This window comes from Trachemys scripta, chromosome 5 (assembly GCF_013100865.1).
Source record: "Trachemys scripta elegans isolate TJP31775 chromosome 5, CAS_Tse_1.0, whole genome shotgun sequence".
Lineage (NCBI taxonomy): Eukaryota > Metazoa > Chordata > Testudines > Emydidae > Trachemys > Trachemys scripta.
This window is the reverse complement of record NC_048302.1, coordinates 31,379,377-31,396,451: the sequence shown is the minus strand read 5'-3', so window position 1 is coordinate 31,396,451 and position 17,075 is coordinate 31,379,377. Positions and strand designations below refer to the sequence as shown.

The 17,075-nt window shown below is 41.3% G+C and overlaps 1 protein-coding gene across 1 annotated transcript; it reads right to left on the bottom strand.

Moving 5' to 3' along the window:
- Positions 1 to 320: 320 nt before the first annotated feature.
- On the bottom strand, positions 321 to 12,725 carry OSTC (oligosaccharyltransferase complex non-catalytic subunit). The gene is made up of 4 exons (XM_034772382.1): positions 12,473 to 12,725; positions 8,240 to 8,333; positions 5,110 to 5,307; positions 321 to 997 (listed from the first exon to the last, which is right to left on the bottom strand). The coding sequence occupies exons 1-4, from the start codon at positions 12,609 to 12,611 to the stop codon at positions 979 to 981; spliced, it is 450 nt and encodes a 149-aa protein (XP_034628273.1). The 5' UTR covers positions 12,612 to 12,725; the 3' UTR covers positions 321 to 978.
- Between the last annotated feature and the right edge of the window lie 4,350 nt (positions 12,726 to 17,075).

Genomic DNA, 17,075 nt, shown 5'->3' with positions numbered 1-17,075 from the left:
TAATCAAAGAAAAATAAGTTGGCGTCTGTCCCTAGCCAATATAAAAAAACAAAAGCCTCCAAGGTAATTCAATAACTCACTTGTTATTGGTAATGGTGTACCATTTCGATACAATGCATGCCTGAGAAGAACTGCAGGCTCTGGTGAATTTACGAGAGACAGTTACAGTTGCCCCCTACAGTTTACAATATCACTATCCAATAAAAGATACATTAAGTAAACAACCGTTGTGTAGTAGCATTGATACTGCAGAACCTACAGACTAGATTGTGTACAATTTGTAAAGATTACTCTGTTTTAGAAATCACACAAAATGCAAGTGGTTTAGTAGAAAATATGTTTAATTTGGCTCCTTTCATACACTGTTCCAAAAACAAATTCACTCACACAATGTTGTATCCAATGTACATCTGGATTTGTTAATGCATTGCCATGAATATCAAGGCAATTGGTGCCTTAGAAATAACTTCACTAGACACAGTGTGTGTGATAGTAAAGCGTCACCAAAAGACTTCTCTCCAGGTATAAACTTGGTATGGGGCAGGCCACAGGAAAAAAGGCCAGAGTGCTGCACACTTTAAAATCAGGAATTGCCCAACATTTGCCCAATATCTCAGTCAGGTTAAGGGAAAAAACGAGGAGGGGAAAAATACCAGTTTTACATTTTACAGTGAATTGTTTCAAGATACAAATTCATACCTAAAGCTAAGTAACAGTTCAGTAACTTTTTCTTTTTTAAAGATAGAAATAGACAAGTGACAAAATGCTGTTTTAAAAATACACCAACTACTGGTAATGATGGTTTTTATTTATGAAAGGAGACAGTTGGAAGCACTTCTTGCACTTGCTGGTTCGCGTAACTAGACCTTTCTTGTGTCTTCTTGTAGGGGACAGTATAATTTTTATAGATTGCTTGTTTTTAAGCTCTTCATGAAGAGAAGCAAATCCACTTTGTGCTTGCATATATCACACCAGGCACTAACCCATCAAGTATCCCCTACAGGACAAAATAAAAGTTAAGAGAGAGAAGTTAGGAGCACAGCACATCTAAACTGAACAGATTACAATTTTCAAGATAAAGCTATATCAGGTTACCAGTGTACTCATTTGTCAGACTTAAACAATTGAAAAAGTTATACAAAAAAAATCTTAATGAGAAAACAATAAGGAACAACAAACAGCTAAAATGACTGTGCAAGCCTTAATGTTATGGTATAGACCTTCACTAGAAACATCGTCAATGGATACTTATGAAATTTTCCACTCAGTTAAAACTTAATGAGACTATTCCATATTCAAATTTTCACCAAAACACACAACCTATTCCCGTGGTGTATGCGATATATTAATGCAAGTTTAGGTCCACAATTCCAGAGCCTCTTAAGAATATAATTTTCAAAAACAGAAGACCAAGGGATAAAGTTGTTCATAAATAACCATACAATAAAGTATGGATCCAAGGATTCTCTCTGTTCTCCCTGTTTTAGGTTAATTAACTGGAGTTTAGTTATAATTAGGTCTCAGGTCCAAAAATCTGATTTTACTAGCTGTCAACCAGATTATTCTCCAAGGTGAACTCCAAACATTGGCTTGTGGTTGAAACCAGTTGCAGTTGCCCCTACATCAACTTCTCTAAATACAAGTTTCGAGTTGGTCTGTATAAAATTAAGATAGCTATTCCCTGCAATTGTCTGAAATTTAAAGAAATGGAAATTCAGTTTACAGTTCTAACATTTTATAGTAAAGCTCAAACTGGCATCTTTGTTGTGCTATTCTGGTAACATATGCAAACAAGCGCTGTAATGGTGGGAAACACTTTTGGCACTGTTGGAATATTTAAAACACCAACTCTATGTCCTTAAAAAAAGGCTACATCTTTGGTCATTTGAAACACGTCTTAAAATCCTGTCTTATTTCTGATCTTTCATCACATTCATGTCCATGGAGGGTTTATGTTTATCAACCAAAAAAACAAAAACAAAAAACAATCCTCCCTAACCAAAAAGGAAATTTTCATTTGCTGAATATTAAAGATCAAAAACTTTCAGAAGTGTAATCTGGGAATTTTATAGGCCTCTCAAGTCCATCCACAGAGGTCTCAATAACCATCACATTAACCCAATGTTTTTTAATAAGGATTTTATAAAGAATCCTGTAAATCGTTCCTTGGAAGAAATTTCTTCCATTCCTTTTTACCAACTTGTAGTAGTCTGGGAAATTTCTCCTTCACTGGCACACTATTACCTACTGTAGATAGGGATCTAAATGAAGAGAATCACGGCAGCTGTGCTTGGGTGTAGATAGTTATAGCCAGGTGGCTGAGAAGATATCCCAGCAGGCTGGCAAGGGACTTTTATACTAGCAAATCAAAGGGGCGTCTTTATATACCAGCATTTCCTGGCCTTAGTGTTTGTGCCATTAACTGCAGAGAAATTTGCTGAGAGATTCAAGGGTGAGACTGGTTCAAACAGGAACCTGCTCTGCTAACTAGCTTGAGCACTCCACCCTCCACCCCCACTTTACTTTGATATAATCACTGGAACAGATTTAGTCTATTATTCTCAACCTAGCCTTTATCATCATAAATTCTGGAAGCCTTTATTTATTTTGTGAAAGGTTCTGCATTTGTGCTGCTCACATAGACTATCAATTTCAAGATCCTACATCAGTCAGCCCAAACTGGTACAATTCAGCCCCAACTTTTCTCCTTTCCTGTCTCCTCTAACCTCCACTTCTTCCATGAACTAAGGTAACGTAACAGCCGAAACACACACGTCTTACAGAGTAGCTGTATATTATTGCAACCCTTGTCCTTCCTTTCCCCAATTTCTCCTTGTCGGTCTATGGTTCTCACATCTTGAATCACGTCTGAACCACAACATTTCAGAGCAAGGACTGTCTTTACTTGTTTCTCTGAGGCATCTAGCACAATTCTGTGTGTTTGAAAATCAGAGCAAAAACAGAAGGGACAGCTTACGTCTATTATTGTGAGTATAACTACAACAACAGGAATCATGATTTAACCTGTATGTATTAGTTTAGTTTTTAGATTTTAAACCTGTGGTTCTCAGATGCAAAACAAGAATGATGTCCACATTAATCAAAAACAATGTACTGAATACCACCAGAATACAAAGGCTTTTCTGTGCCTTGAGTAATTTAGGAACTGCCTGCCTTTCAATAAAAATAAAATTCAGTGTCGTGTCCTGTATCAGATAAGTCTTGTGTTTTCATTAATGAGGATTTAGCAAGTTATTTGGCAGTCATATGTGACAAACTTTCCCTTAGGCAAGATATTCCTGAATATTAAACAATCAGTGAACAAAAGCCTGTTAGGAAATTAACTGAAATGATACAAAGTCAGTACCTCATGTAAAACCTTTGTTCTTGTTAGAACATATGTCTAAGCCACAAATGAGTCTTGTAAGATTTCCTTCCTATTCTTCGGAGTTTCTCAAAACATGACCATAAACTCTTGAGACCAGCCACATTTGATTAAAAAAATAAATCTATTGTATGCTGATGCTTCATGCTGCATTGCTACACACTGCCAGGAAATCCAACACTTTATGGGCTAGTAATTATATTGGAGAGGAGATTTAGTGACTCTCCAAGAAATGGAGAATGACCATATCATTATTTCAAAAAAACACATCTCCTGCCAGTTAATTCATGGAGTGGTTTTAGCAGTGGCCCTCAAAGAAACTGCTGCTGTTGGCAGCTCTAGAGGTCATAATGGGGTTAAGAAGTGGGAAGGGAAGGAGAAAAGAAAGGCAGGCAGCAAAAATAAAATGAATTCATTATAAGCTACTGGATAGACTGGAAAACACAGAATCAAGAAGCTCGAAAGCCCTGTCAGTAGATACATGCAAGAACAAAGATTACTCTACCTTCCTTGGAAGATTGTTCTACAGCCCGTGAAAAATTTCCCAGATAGCCTCAATTTTCCTTCTTAATTTTCACCTTGTTATACCCCTAATTCATCTCCCATCCTCCCAATGCTTAGCTATTTATGCTTCTCTCCAAAGCCTGTGCTGGCTTTTGGCCAACCTGTATAGATTAAGTCTTTTAATCTTTCCTCAAAATCCAACCCATCCAGTCTATAATCCAACTGTATTGTAGCTATGATTTCTGACAGGGAGCTTGTCACTCCCTGCACAACATGTTTCAGAATGGGCAGACCCAAAAACGTCACACCTCCCTAAAGAGGGCAGATTCCAATTTTAACTAAAACACCTTAAAGCAAAGCTGTGAATGTTTAATCTACACCAACTTTTTTTTTAAACATAACTTATCCTTGCTTCAGATGTAGTGCTTTGTAAACTTAGCTGGGATCCTAGAAATCTGTTTGCCAGAGAAAAATGTGGAATATGCATTTTTACAGAGATTCTTTAGTTTTTACATTTTGTGAAAAAAAATGTAAACTTATTAACTAAATTTTACTGATGAAAGTACCAGTGCCACTTATTCAATGGGCGCAACCTCCCCTCTTGTGGTTGATTTTTGAATACGCTGACCGCCCGAGCCCTTGCCACAGTCAGCCCTGGGCGGCTGGTGGTTCAGTTAGTATAGTACAGAGAGCCAGGTAATGGAGGCCCAGATAAACGTGGTTCTACTGTACATAGCTAAACACACTCCAATACACTGCTTTGGCATATAGCGGTTACTCAATGACTTATAGGGGTGTGTATTTTAATGCATCTCAAATTTCACTTCAGCCTCCAGGACTAATGTTAATATAAAAGCAATTTTTGCTTTTTATTTTGTGCGTTAAAAAAAACAATTTTCTGAAAATATAGAAAGCAGACATAGAAATATTTGGTATATGTAAGAAATACAAATTGCAATTCTATTAATTTTATTTTATAATGATTGATAGCACTGGAAGGCTTCGAACTTGCTTAAAAAAATGTAAATATACCAATAAAACATTGTGTTCAACTGATACCTATATTTATAGTGGCTAGGGAAACTGGAAGTTCAGCATTCCACTTTAATCGTGGAAAAAAACCCATACAAATCTCTGATTTATCACAGAAAACTAGGATCCCTGCTTATCAGTAACAGAAAGGAAGGGGAGAACAGCATGAAATGTACTAAATAACTTACGGCAATTTCATCCGCATGAAAACTCTTGCCATGAAGAAGCTCAACAGGACGCTGACAAATCCAATAAAAAGCAACAGAAATCTATTGAGCTTTGGAATATTTGGTGCATTGGATCGGTCCAGAATTATGAAGCCTAAGCCTCCCATTGTGAAAAGGAAGCTGGATGCGAGTCCTTCCATAATATACTGTCCATTTACTCTGGGGGAAGAAAAGAAAAAAGTAAAAGATGTTTCAATGGAACACCAGTCCCTCAAGGTATTATTTCCACTTCAAGAGCTAGCTATTTAATATAATATTTTGATCTGATTCCAATTTACAAAAATCCAGGACAGTTCATTTTGATGTTTACACACTTAGCCCCAGCAACATGTGTTATGTTCCACTGTCTCCTGATACGAAGTCAATCATGATAAGGGATGAATATAAAATTTAGCTCCTGGATCAGTACTTTGCAAGTGCTTTTAATCATGAGTATTCATAAAAGGGTAATGTAACCGTATGCAAAACCACCACATTTTATACATTTCTTTATTTAGAATTTTAGATATGAGTGGTAATTTCAAATGTATCTTGGTTGAAAGCAAAAATAAGTTAACAAATGAATGCAAGTAGGGACCCAAGACTTCGACTGTTGAGCTTTCAAGTTTGTTTCCCAACCCAGTGCTTGGAAGACAAACCCCGAATTCCAGTCACTGCAAGAAGAGAAGGGTTATTTAAGTCAATATCAAGGGAGGAATTGTGTCTCCGTGGTCTAGCACAGCATTAGGAGTAAGGTGCGCTAGACCAGTGGTTCTCAAACAGAGGTCCGGGGTCGCCTGGGGGATCACGAGCAGATTTCAGGGGGTCTTCCAAGCAGGACCAGCATTAGACGTGCTGGGGCCCAGAGCAGAAAGCCAAAACCCCACCTAATGGGGCAGAAGCATGGGGCTCTGAGCCTCGCCACCCAGGGCTTAAACCAAAGCCTGAGCAACTCAGCTTCACAGGGCCCCCTGCAGCATGGTGCCCTGGACAATTGTCCTGCTTGATACCCCCCTAATACTGGCCCTGTTTTTTATATGCAGAAAAACAGTTGTTGTGGCACAGATGGGCCATGGAGTTTTTACAGCATGTTGGGGGGAAGGAGGGGAGAGACTCAGAAAGAAAAAGGTTGAGAATCCTGGCACTAGACTGCATTCTCATTTCTGTCACTGCATGATTTTGGATAAGTCCCTTAATACATCCATGCCTCAGTTTTCCAATTTGTAATACAGGTTTACACCACCATCTTGATAAAGCACTTTGCTGGAAGGATCTACAAGGGAGCAGAGCATTTCATATTAGTATCTAATCTTGATAAATAGTCTAATCTTTTACACTGTTCTTCCCCATGACTTTCACTAAAGTGCTCCCACCTTCCTGGAGCCATGTGGTTCATGTATGCTGATAATAGCCCACCTTAATTCATTACTCTCATTATAGTTAGTATGGTAACTCACTTTTTCTTGTCCTCTGCGTGTGTGTATGTATATATCTTCCTACTGTATTTTCCACTGCATGCATCCGATGAAGTAGGTTTTATCCCACAAAAAGCTTATGCTCAAATAAATGTGTTAGTCTCTAAGGTGCCACAAGTATTCCTTGTTCTGTTTGCTGATAGAATAACATGGCTACCACTCTGAAACATGTATATTGCAGTGCTCCAAAGAAATCTGAGGCATATATTGGAAGGCGTTAATTCTGAGCACAAACAATTCCCAGAGTCAAGAGTAACAATGAGAAACTACTATGTATTTTATGATCAATTTATTTATTTAAACAGTGTCAGCTCTCTTTTTTACAATGAGGCACCTTAGTTAAAAAAACAAAAACAAAAAAAGTCCCATCATTCTCTGCAGAAATTAAGGATAACCAGTCCAGACAGTCAAAATCCAGAGCTCTGTAAACTACTCCTTAATCTTCTCAACTAACTTCTGACTAGATTAATTTCACCTCTAATAAAAATTTTAGATTCCAAGCAAGAAGCATCTGCTGAACTAATTTTGAAGGACAGACACTGTAGATTTAGGTTTCAAACTGAACAAAATCTGATCCTAAACTACAAGTTACTCCATATGGGTGGTCCCCTGCACTCATGCAAAATAACTAAGACCTTAATCTTGCAAATTATCAAAATCCATCATTTTATTTTGGGTTCACAAACTGAATGCAAATTATGGATATGAATTCCACAGTTTATTGCTGTTGAGAGTAATTAGAAAAATAAGGTTTGTGGTTTGCCCTTACAGCAGAACTTGACGTGGAACAGAAAAATGGTCATTCAAAATAGTAGAAAAAGAGTTTGGGATAGAAAAGAAAGTGAAAGCCAGCTAAAGACAGGTTATATTAATACACACAACTAGACTGAGGTATTCAGTTTTAATTGTTAACATATTTGCAACCACCCACTGTTCCTTTCACAAACAAGCACACAAAAATCTTTCACCCATTATTAAACAAAAAGTTTAAGAGAAAGGAAAAATATAAAAACACATTACACAACTGGTGTATTCTATCAACTCTGACAAGTAATTAAAGATATTATAGTTATGAAATATGATCAAATATAGCTTGTTACAAATCTTGACTTCTACTCATGAAAATTAATTAGTATCTACCAGAAATTTCATTTCTTGTAATGCAAAAATGTAACTGATAAAAATACAAAAAGATATTAAAATTTCACACAATAAAAGTCAAATCCTTCCAAGCCTATATATAAAATATACCTCTACCTCGATATAACACTGTCCTTGGGAGCCAAAAAATCTTACCGCATTATAAGTGAAATTGCATTATATTGAACTTGCTTTGATCCACCAGAGTACGCAGCCTCCCCCCCCCCGAGCACTGCTTTACCGCATTATATCCAAATTAGTGTTATACCGGGTCATGTTATATCGAGGTAGCGATGTATACGGTGGATATTTAAACAATTCATTTGCAAATGAAGGCTCCAAATCAGTGCAATCAGATTCATATTTGTGGATCCTGGGGCCCTCAGAAAGCACAGCTGAAGTCAATGGAGCTCTACAAGAGCATTGTGGTTCACTTGCATTCATCTGTTTGCAGGTCAGGGAGAGACCATTCGATTATGACAAAGGATAATTTCTACCTGTATGCCAAGAAGGCCACTGGTCTCTGATGTCCATGTTCATCTGTCATAGACCCAACACTGGGAGGTTCTACAATCACATCATAGATTATTCCTATTTAAAAAAAAAAAAAAAAAGGGACATTAGTTTTGAATTATGGGCCAGCATCATCCATCTCTAAATATTGAGAATGATTTCCTTCTACAGACAGTATGACTAGAAAGGGAACAGTTTAGTAAATTACATGCCTTTTTACATCTCCTGTTCAAATGCTAAGAAACACAATCAATCAATCAAGGTACAACCTTAAATTATAGTGGGATGAATCTCAGACATTTCAGAAAGCTATTTTTTACATTAGGGTATATCTATACAGCAGCTGGGAGGGTCGTTCCCAGCTTGGGTAGATATACACATGCTAGTTCTGCTCAAGCTAGCATGCAAAAAGTAGCAGCATGGCCACTGGCTCAGGCTAGTTACCTGAGTACAATCCTGCCAACCCCCCTGGGTAGGTACTCAGGCAGCGGAGCTGCCACACCACCACTGCTATTTTTAGCTCACTAGTTCAACCACTCCTAGCATGTGTATGTCTACCAGAGCTGAGAATCAGCACCCCAGCTGCTGTGTAGACATACCCGTAATGGTAAGCGGCTTATACATGATTAGTGCTTCAAGGACTGTGAATGTGTAGAGTCATAACTGTTCACCATATCAGAGCCTAGAACACTAGACCTTGTTTTTCTACTTAATCGAGTTTAATCTGTGATTGTTAGCTTGATTAATTCCATTTACCTTTATAAGGTTAACAAAAATAAAGACCACTTTTGGCTGAAAAGACCCAAAATGTACAGTAGTGTTCTATTTAGGGACCATTCTTTCTTACTCTATTGGTACAAACACTAGAGAATATCATGGGAAGATTCATGTTGCAATGTCATTGAGCCTGACAGGGATCCTGTAAACTTTAGCAGTAATTTTGAATTTAATCTAGAATTTTAGGAGTTACTTATATAAAACTCTAAATTTATTCCAGCAAATTTACTTGAGCTACTGCATCTCGTGGTTGAACTTCACATTCCTTATTTGTTTCTGGGGTGACTGCAGCATCTGAGGCACTGTATAAACTCACAGGAGGCATATGCTCAGCCCCAGAAAGAGGAGTAGGAGGAAAGAAAGGGAGAGGGAGCAGAAAATACAACATACAATGAAAGTGGTCAGGAGGACAAATTAGCCATGTCTTGACATGGGATTTTAATTACTATAAACTAGGGCTGTCAACCAATTAAAAAAAATAATCATGATTAATCGCACAATTAAAGAATAGAGCACCATTTAGTTAAATATTTTTGGATGTTTTCTACATTTTCAAATATATTGATTTCAATTACAACACAGAATACAAAATGTACAGTGCTCACTTTATATTTTTTATTACAAATATTTTCACAGTAAAAAACAAAAGAAATACTGCTGCAGTGCAATCTCTATCATGAAAGTTGAACTTATAAAATGTAGAATTATGTACAAAACAACCCTGCATTCAAAAGTAAAACAATGTAAAACTTTAGAGCCCACAAGTCCACTCAGTCCTACTTCAGCCAATCACTCAGACAAACAAGTTTGGTTACAATTTGCAGGAGATAAAGTTGCCCGCTTCTTGATTACAAAGTCACCTGAAAGTGAGAACAGGAGTTCGCATGGTACTGTTGTAGCCGGCGTCACAAGATATTTACATAGAGTACAAAATATTCTAAAGATTCATATGTCCGTTCATGCTTCAACCACAATTCCAGAGGCCATGTGTCCATGCTGATGACAGGTTCTGCTCGATAACGATCCAAAGCACAGCAGACTGACTTATGTTCATTTCATCATCCGAGTCAGATGCCACCAGCAGGTTGATTTTCTTTTTTTTTGGTGGTTCGGGTTCTGTAGTTTCCGCATCAAGCGTTGCTCTTTTAAGACTTCTGAAAGCATGCTCCACACCCCAATTCCAATCAGATTGTAGAAGGCATTTCAGATTCTTAAACCTTGAGTTGAGTGCTGTAGCTATTTTTTAGAAATCTCACATTGGTACCTTCTTTGCGTTTTGTCAAATGTGCTGTGTAAGTGTTCTTAAAATGAACAACATGTGCTGGGTCATCATCTGAAACTGCTATAACATGAAATATATGGCAGAATGTGGGTAAAACAGAACAGGAGACACACAGTTCTCCCCCAAGGAATTCAGTCTCAAATTTTTATTAATGCACTATTTTTTTAAATGAGCATCATCAGCATGGAAGCATGTCCTCTGGAATGGTGGCCGAAGCACGAAGGGGCATATGAATATTTAGCATATCTGGGAAGTAAATACCTTGCAATGCCGGCTACAAAAAGGCCATGCAAATGCCTGTTCTCACTTTCAGGTGACATTTAAATAAGAAGCGGGCAGCATTATCTCCCATGAATGTAAACAAACGTATTTGTCTTAGCGGGTGGCTGAACAAGAAGTAGGACTGAGTGGACTTGTAGACTCTAAAGTTTTACACAGTTTTGTTTTTGAGGGCAGTTATGTAACAAAAAAAATCTGCATTTGTAAATTACACTTTCACAATAAGGAGATTGCACTACAGTAGTTGTAAGAGGTGAATTGAAAAATACTATTTCTTTTATCATTTTTACAGTACAAATATCTGTAATAAAAAAATATAAAGTGAGCACTGTACACTTTGTATTCGGTGTTGTAATCTAAATGAATATTTGAAAATGTAGAAAAATATCCAAAAATATTTAATAAATTTCAATTGGTATTCTATTGTTTAAGAGTGCGATTAATCATGATTATTTTTTGAGTTAATTGCATGAGTTAACTGTGACTAATTGACAGCCCTAATATAAACTATTCTACATGCCCCTCTACCTATATTTCTTGTAGGTGACAAAGAGAGGATCTTCATGAAGGATTTGAAGGGAGAGGGTATCAGCTCTGCAGACTAGCGCAACAGACTTCTCATGTAATTAAGAGATAATTATAATAAATGCAGAATTATGTTTCTTTGGTGCATCAAACCAAAGTACATTGTGTCACTTGACTAGAGTTTCCTTTGCTAAACAGAGAAAGAGATTGTGATCCACATACCATCTCATATTAAGCAGCAGTAGTGATGAATAAGCCAAAAACTGCTACAGGGTTTGCATAGGAAAACAAAACAGACACCTGCCAAGTCACTGCTCAACAGTATCATCCTCATTCCTTAATCAACACTCTCCCAAAACCAAGTAATCAAAGCTAAGATAAGGTTTTCTGATATGCATGGAAATCTCCAATTTGATCACTGATTAAATTCTACGTACCACATACTAGAAAGTCCCATTCCAGCATCAGAATTAAGGCAAAATTTCCATAGTGGACAGAGAAAGGTGGGGGTTTTGGGGGGGTTGGGAGGAGCAGGTAATACACCTCACTGACATAACAAATATAAGAGTCATAGGTAGCCTAATCTAAGCATTAAGGGAGTTTAGGGGCTGCTCGTCTCAGGTTGCATATCAATTTAAAGAAGGGAACTTTTGAATGTCTTTGAAACGCACAGAGCAAAGTCCTTCACCACTAGAGGAAGATGTTGTAAGAGCTATCTTAAAATTACCCCTTCCAAAAGCCAAGTCTAGAAAGTAGGTCTGTCTATAGGAACAAAGGTTTCTCCCCATGGCACACTCATCTCCGGACTCAGGCTCAAAAAATCAAACACAGTATCAGTTTGATTTCCGATATTGCCTATACTGAGCAACTGTATTCTGGTCTGGAGATGGATTTCGTCCCACAGACCTCTTCCGTTACTACACCTGAACTGAGATCCTCGCCAAGGCTTATCGCTGAACCTCGCACCCAAAACCTTGTCCACCGCCTTGCTGTTCGCAGAGCTGCGGCCATCGCCCCAGCGGGGACGGGGAGCTGCGTGCCACCCTCAGCGCGGATGTGGGGGTTTACACCACGGGCAAAGAAGATCCCTCTCTGGGAACCCCACCGGAGAGCGGGGTGTAGTGACACAAACTGCTCACCGTGGGAAAATGGGCCGGTTGCTGTTTTTGTCCTTACAGGGCACAGGTAGCACCGCTGCCCACAGAGCGCGGGGAGGCGCCCACCCGCGGCCAGGCTCCCACCGAGAGAGATAAGGGTAACCCCACTGTCCCCCGGCCAAACAGGCGCCCTAGGAGCGGAGAGAACAGGCGTAATCCTGCCCCCCCCCCAGTCCTCCGCCCGCCCGGCCCGTTACCTCCAGTGATGAGGAAGTAGGACACCACCACCAGCGCGTAGACGGTCATGGCCGAGGGCGTGTGCACCCAGCTCGGCCGCTTCAGCTTGATGTTGGGGCACTGGAGCACCGCGAACGGCACCCGGTAGAGCGTCTCCATGATGGCAACCCAACCACCTCCGCGGCAGGCTAATCAAACCCAGCACCGCCGCCGCCCCGGCTTGACCCGCCGCGGCCACCGTCTCCCGCACTCTACACGAATACGGAAGCGGAAACCAGCTACAGAGGGAAGGCAGGGCAACGGCGGGGTCCTGGAAGGTGATAAGAATGGGGCGAAAAAGTGCAAAATTGAGCACGGTAAAGGTCACCTGGAGAAAAACGCAAGATATAAAATCTCACGTCGTTAAAACACCTCCAAACTCTGGAGATTCAAGCCGACTATACATGTCTGGAGAATATCAGTACTACTCACCTGCCAGATCCTAGCAGCACCTGACGTGGCCAAGACACGTTAACGGAGAGAGTCTCGGGCGGGACTGACCCACCTGAAGCCCCGCCCACAGAGCAGGAGGCCCCGCCCACAGTGCGGAACCGGGAGGGCGGGGCGCTGTCGCCGGGCTATAGCTAGTAGACGCCCGTTACATTACCGTTGCGGCGCCAGCCGGGGAGCACGTGCGGGGCACTGCGCGGCGCTGCGCAGGTAGAGGTGTGTTCAGGCTGTTCAGTGTGTCCCTTGCCCCAGCAACAGCGCGCAGGGACATGTCTCTGTGTTCAGCCTCAGAGCGGCCAATCCAGCACAGAGCGTAACCAGCAGCACCCACTTCTAGCGGCAGCTCACCCGCAGCAAGTCCTGTGTCGGTGTAAGGGCAGCGATCTCTCGGTTGTACCGCGCCAGTAGAGTACGGGGTGTGGCAGGTCTGCGCCCGGCTTGGGCGCCTCTGTCGAGGAGTGTGTGAACATTCCAAGTTGCAAAATGTATTTGGGTTTTCCTTAGCTTTAGACCACAGAAAAGCTGGATGCCAGGCAGGTGCAGCACTCTAACAAGTTTGGGTGAAGCGAGCTTTGTTAGGTAGGGTGACCAGATGTCCCATTTTTAAAGGGACACTGCCATGTTTAAGCTCTCCTGCAGATGTCCCAACTTTTTCTTAAAAATGGGCAAGTTGTCGCATATTTTCTGCACCCCGCCCCCATCGGCACTGGCGGACTGGGCCATCATTAGGCATACACAGCATACGTGGCTGCATAGGGCACCCAAAATCGTTGGCACCACCAGAACAGCAGGTAAGAGCAAGTCGGCTCCCACACACCCAGTGTGTGCTGCAGTCCCCTTAGGCAGGGGCCGTATTCACAGAGCCAGATGCACCGGCACGGCGCATTCTGCATGAGGGAAAGAGTGCAGGGGTCTCTGTGGGGAACTGTGACTCTTTGCCACTGGGTCTCTTGGTATACTTTGCTGCCTTCTTCCTCCCCCCATTGCCTCAGGCTGCTGTAGCATCTGCTGCATACAGAGCTAGGTGTATCAGCAATGAGGAGGTGTTCTGCTGGGGGTCCGCGAGCATCAGTTTAATAATACTTCGTAGAGCTCCATAAATCCTAAGGATGGCTCTGCTGGTGGGTCCTGTTGTTGGCCTGAGCTTTGCAAAGACATTGGTCAGGTCATCCCTTTCCCTCCTCCCCTGCAGTTGGGAGCAGCTCCCATCCCTTCCTTCCCGAAGGGTGCCAAAAGGCTGCTGCTGACCATATTCTGTTGTGTATCCTGGCAGAAATGGGCATGTGACCCTGCATGCCTCCCCACGTATTGCCTCAAGAAGATGTGGTGCCAAGTGTGATGGGTTGGGTCACAGAAATCCCCTTGGGACTGCCGCCTGATGTGCTGAGACTACCTCGGAGCCCATTTTCCCTGGCAGCTTGGGACTTCAGAACCCTGCCTTGTTGAGCCAGACACTCCAGTCTGCTCCAACACAGACCCAGGGTCTGAACCACATGCTCCCAAACTGCAGAATTAACTGAAAACAACTTAATAAGTGCTCCTGTCGCTAGTACCCAAACACCCAGTTCCCAATGGGGTCCAAACCCCAAATAAATCCATTTTACTCTGTATAAAGCTTATACAGGGTAAACTCAAATTGTCCACCCTTTATAACACTGATAGAGAGATATGCACACCTGTTTGCTCCCCCAGTAATTACTTACTTACTCTGGGTTAATTAATAAGTAAAAGTGATTTTATTAACTATAAAAAAGTAAGATTTAAGTGGTTCCAAGTGATAAGATAGAACAAAGTAAATTATCAAGCAAAATAAAACAAAAACACACAAGTCTAAGCCTAATACAGTAGGCAACTGAATACAGATGAAATCTCACCCTCAGAGATGTTTCAGTAGGCTTCTTTCACAGACTAGACTCCTTTCTAGTCTGTACCCAGTCCTTTCCCCGGTACAGTCCTTATTCCAGCTCAGGTGGTAGCTAGGGGATTTCTCATGACTGCAGCCCCCTTTGTTCTGTTCCACCCCCTTTTATAGCTTTGGCATAAGGAGGGAATCTTTTGTCTCTCTGGATCCCCACCACTCCTAAATGGAAACGCACCAGGTTTAAGATGGATTCCAGTACCAGGTGACATGGTCACATGTCCTGAGAGTCCACAAGCCTTCATTCTTTCATCCTGACACACAGGAAGACTTTCAAATAAACAGCGCCATCTACAGTCAATTGTCCTGGTTAATGGGAGCCATCAAGATTCCAAACCACCATTAATAGCCCACACTTTGCATAATTACAATAGGACCTCAGAGTTATATTTCATATTTCTAGTTTCAGATACAAGAGTGATACATTTATTCAAATAGCATCACCACACTCCGTAGATTATAAGCTTTGTAATGATACCTTAAAAGAGACCTTTTGCATGAAGCATATTCCAGTCACATTAAATTCACAGTGCAACATCACACCGAGTACCAGAAGAGGCGGGTCTGTCCCGGGGGCCCAGCCCAACATGGAGGGCGGAGAGCGCCAGGCAGGGAGGGTCGGGTAAGTCAGTCACCTCCCCTGTGTGAGAGAGGTGTACGGGAGTGTGTGTGGGAGGGGGTAGGGGTGTGTGTGTCACCCCTCTGCATGTGAACCCTAAAGCCTTAAAGATAAGAAGGTAAATAAAAAGAAATGCTGCATAGCTGGATTCTTTTTAACAGGGGCTCAGTCAACTTGATGTTAATTTGAATGTTTGTATTACATAGTTCTGACTGATTGCCATTGATCTTGCTTGAATACGAGTAATTTTAGGGGCCTGGTACCACCTCCCGCACCCTGAACTCCTCATTTCTGGCCCCACCCTGGAGCCCGCACCCCCAGCCAGAGTCCTCATCCCGTCCCACACCCCAACCCCAATTTCATGAGCATTCCTGAACCCGCCATACAATTTCTATACCCAGATGTGGCCCCTGCTATAGGTTGTAATTGACTGCAGACTTATTTGGTTTGCATTTATCATGTCCAGTACTGTCTTTGGGCATCTGTGACATTTTATAGGAGCAGATTTTGTTTTGTATTGTATCTGGTTGTTTCCAGCACACTCTCTTGTTTCTAGGAGAATCTATATTCTTTCTTAACAAAACCCACGTTTGTTTTATTATAAGTGATCATAAGTGCTATGTGATTTTATGTGGGCAAAGGATCTGGGATTTCTGTGAATAGCCAGTGCCAGGATATCGCTGAGGAATGATGCAAAGGCACTTGGGAACTGGGATGCATCTATTGTTAACCTCCAACAAAGACAAGTCTGGCATAGCCCAGAGGAGATTGCTTGAGTAGCTGAAAGCTGGTGCTATTAGAGAATTGATACCCAGCCAGATTAGGCAAGATTCCCTCAGCTGAAGGCAGGGGGTAACAAGGTGACTCAGACTCCTGGGTACCCCAAGAACTATCACACAAAGTCACAAAATTAAAAATAAATAATACAAGCTACTTTTGTGTGTTGCAAATAGTGCAGATCAAAGCCATATGTAAAACTATTAAATAAAGATATTCTAGAAAAAGTTGCTACTGACTGTGGAGTTTAGAAAGAAATCAATGAACCATCACATTCCACTAGGTAATCATATCTCACATTTACATTTAAGATTGTGGTTCCCAACATTTTATGGTTGAATCTCACTCTTACAGTGGAACTGTGCCTAGTCCTTCTAGCGTACCTGAGGTCACATTTGTTTTCTTTTTCCTGGCCTTTTCTTTCTGTCCTCTCATTTTTCCTTCTTGTGGTGTTCCCCCCCCCACCACCACCACCCTTCTGTGTTTTTCTTTCTTATTGCCCTTTATGTTACAATTTTATTCATTCATCTCCTCACTATCCTCACAATTATTTCCCACTTCTTTTTTCTCAGTTCTCATTCTTCTCTGTAGTTCTCCCCACATCTCTTCTCTTTGTTTTTCTCCCCATTCCTTACTGCTGTGATCTCTCTCTTCCCCATGTTTGACACTGTACTATGTTATGGACAGTACACAAAGGTGTGCACTGTTCAGTGCTACTGTGGGGCTGGGAAGAGAGCACAGAGCTGGAGACTTGTGGTGCCCAGCAGTTTCTCCTAACAGGCAAGGACAGCTATACCTCCAGGGCAGTAAACCTCATACA

Bases quoted from the DNA above. Each gene is read 5' to 3' on its own strand.
- OSTC (XM_034772382.1), bottom strand. From the start codon at position 12,611: ATGGAGACGCTCTACCGGGTGCCGTTCGCGGTGCTCCAGTGCCCCAAC. The intron at 8,334-12,472 runs GTAACGGGCCGG...TTTTTTAAATAG, and splicing joins CTACTTCCTCATCACTGGAG to GAATAATCTATGATGTGATT. The intron at 5,308-8,239 runs GTAGAAATTATC...TTCTTCCCCCAG, and splicing joins GTGGCCTTCTTGGCATACAG to AGTAAATGGACAGTATATTA.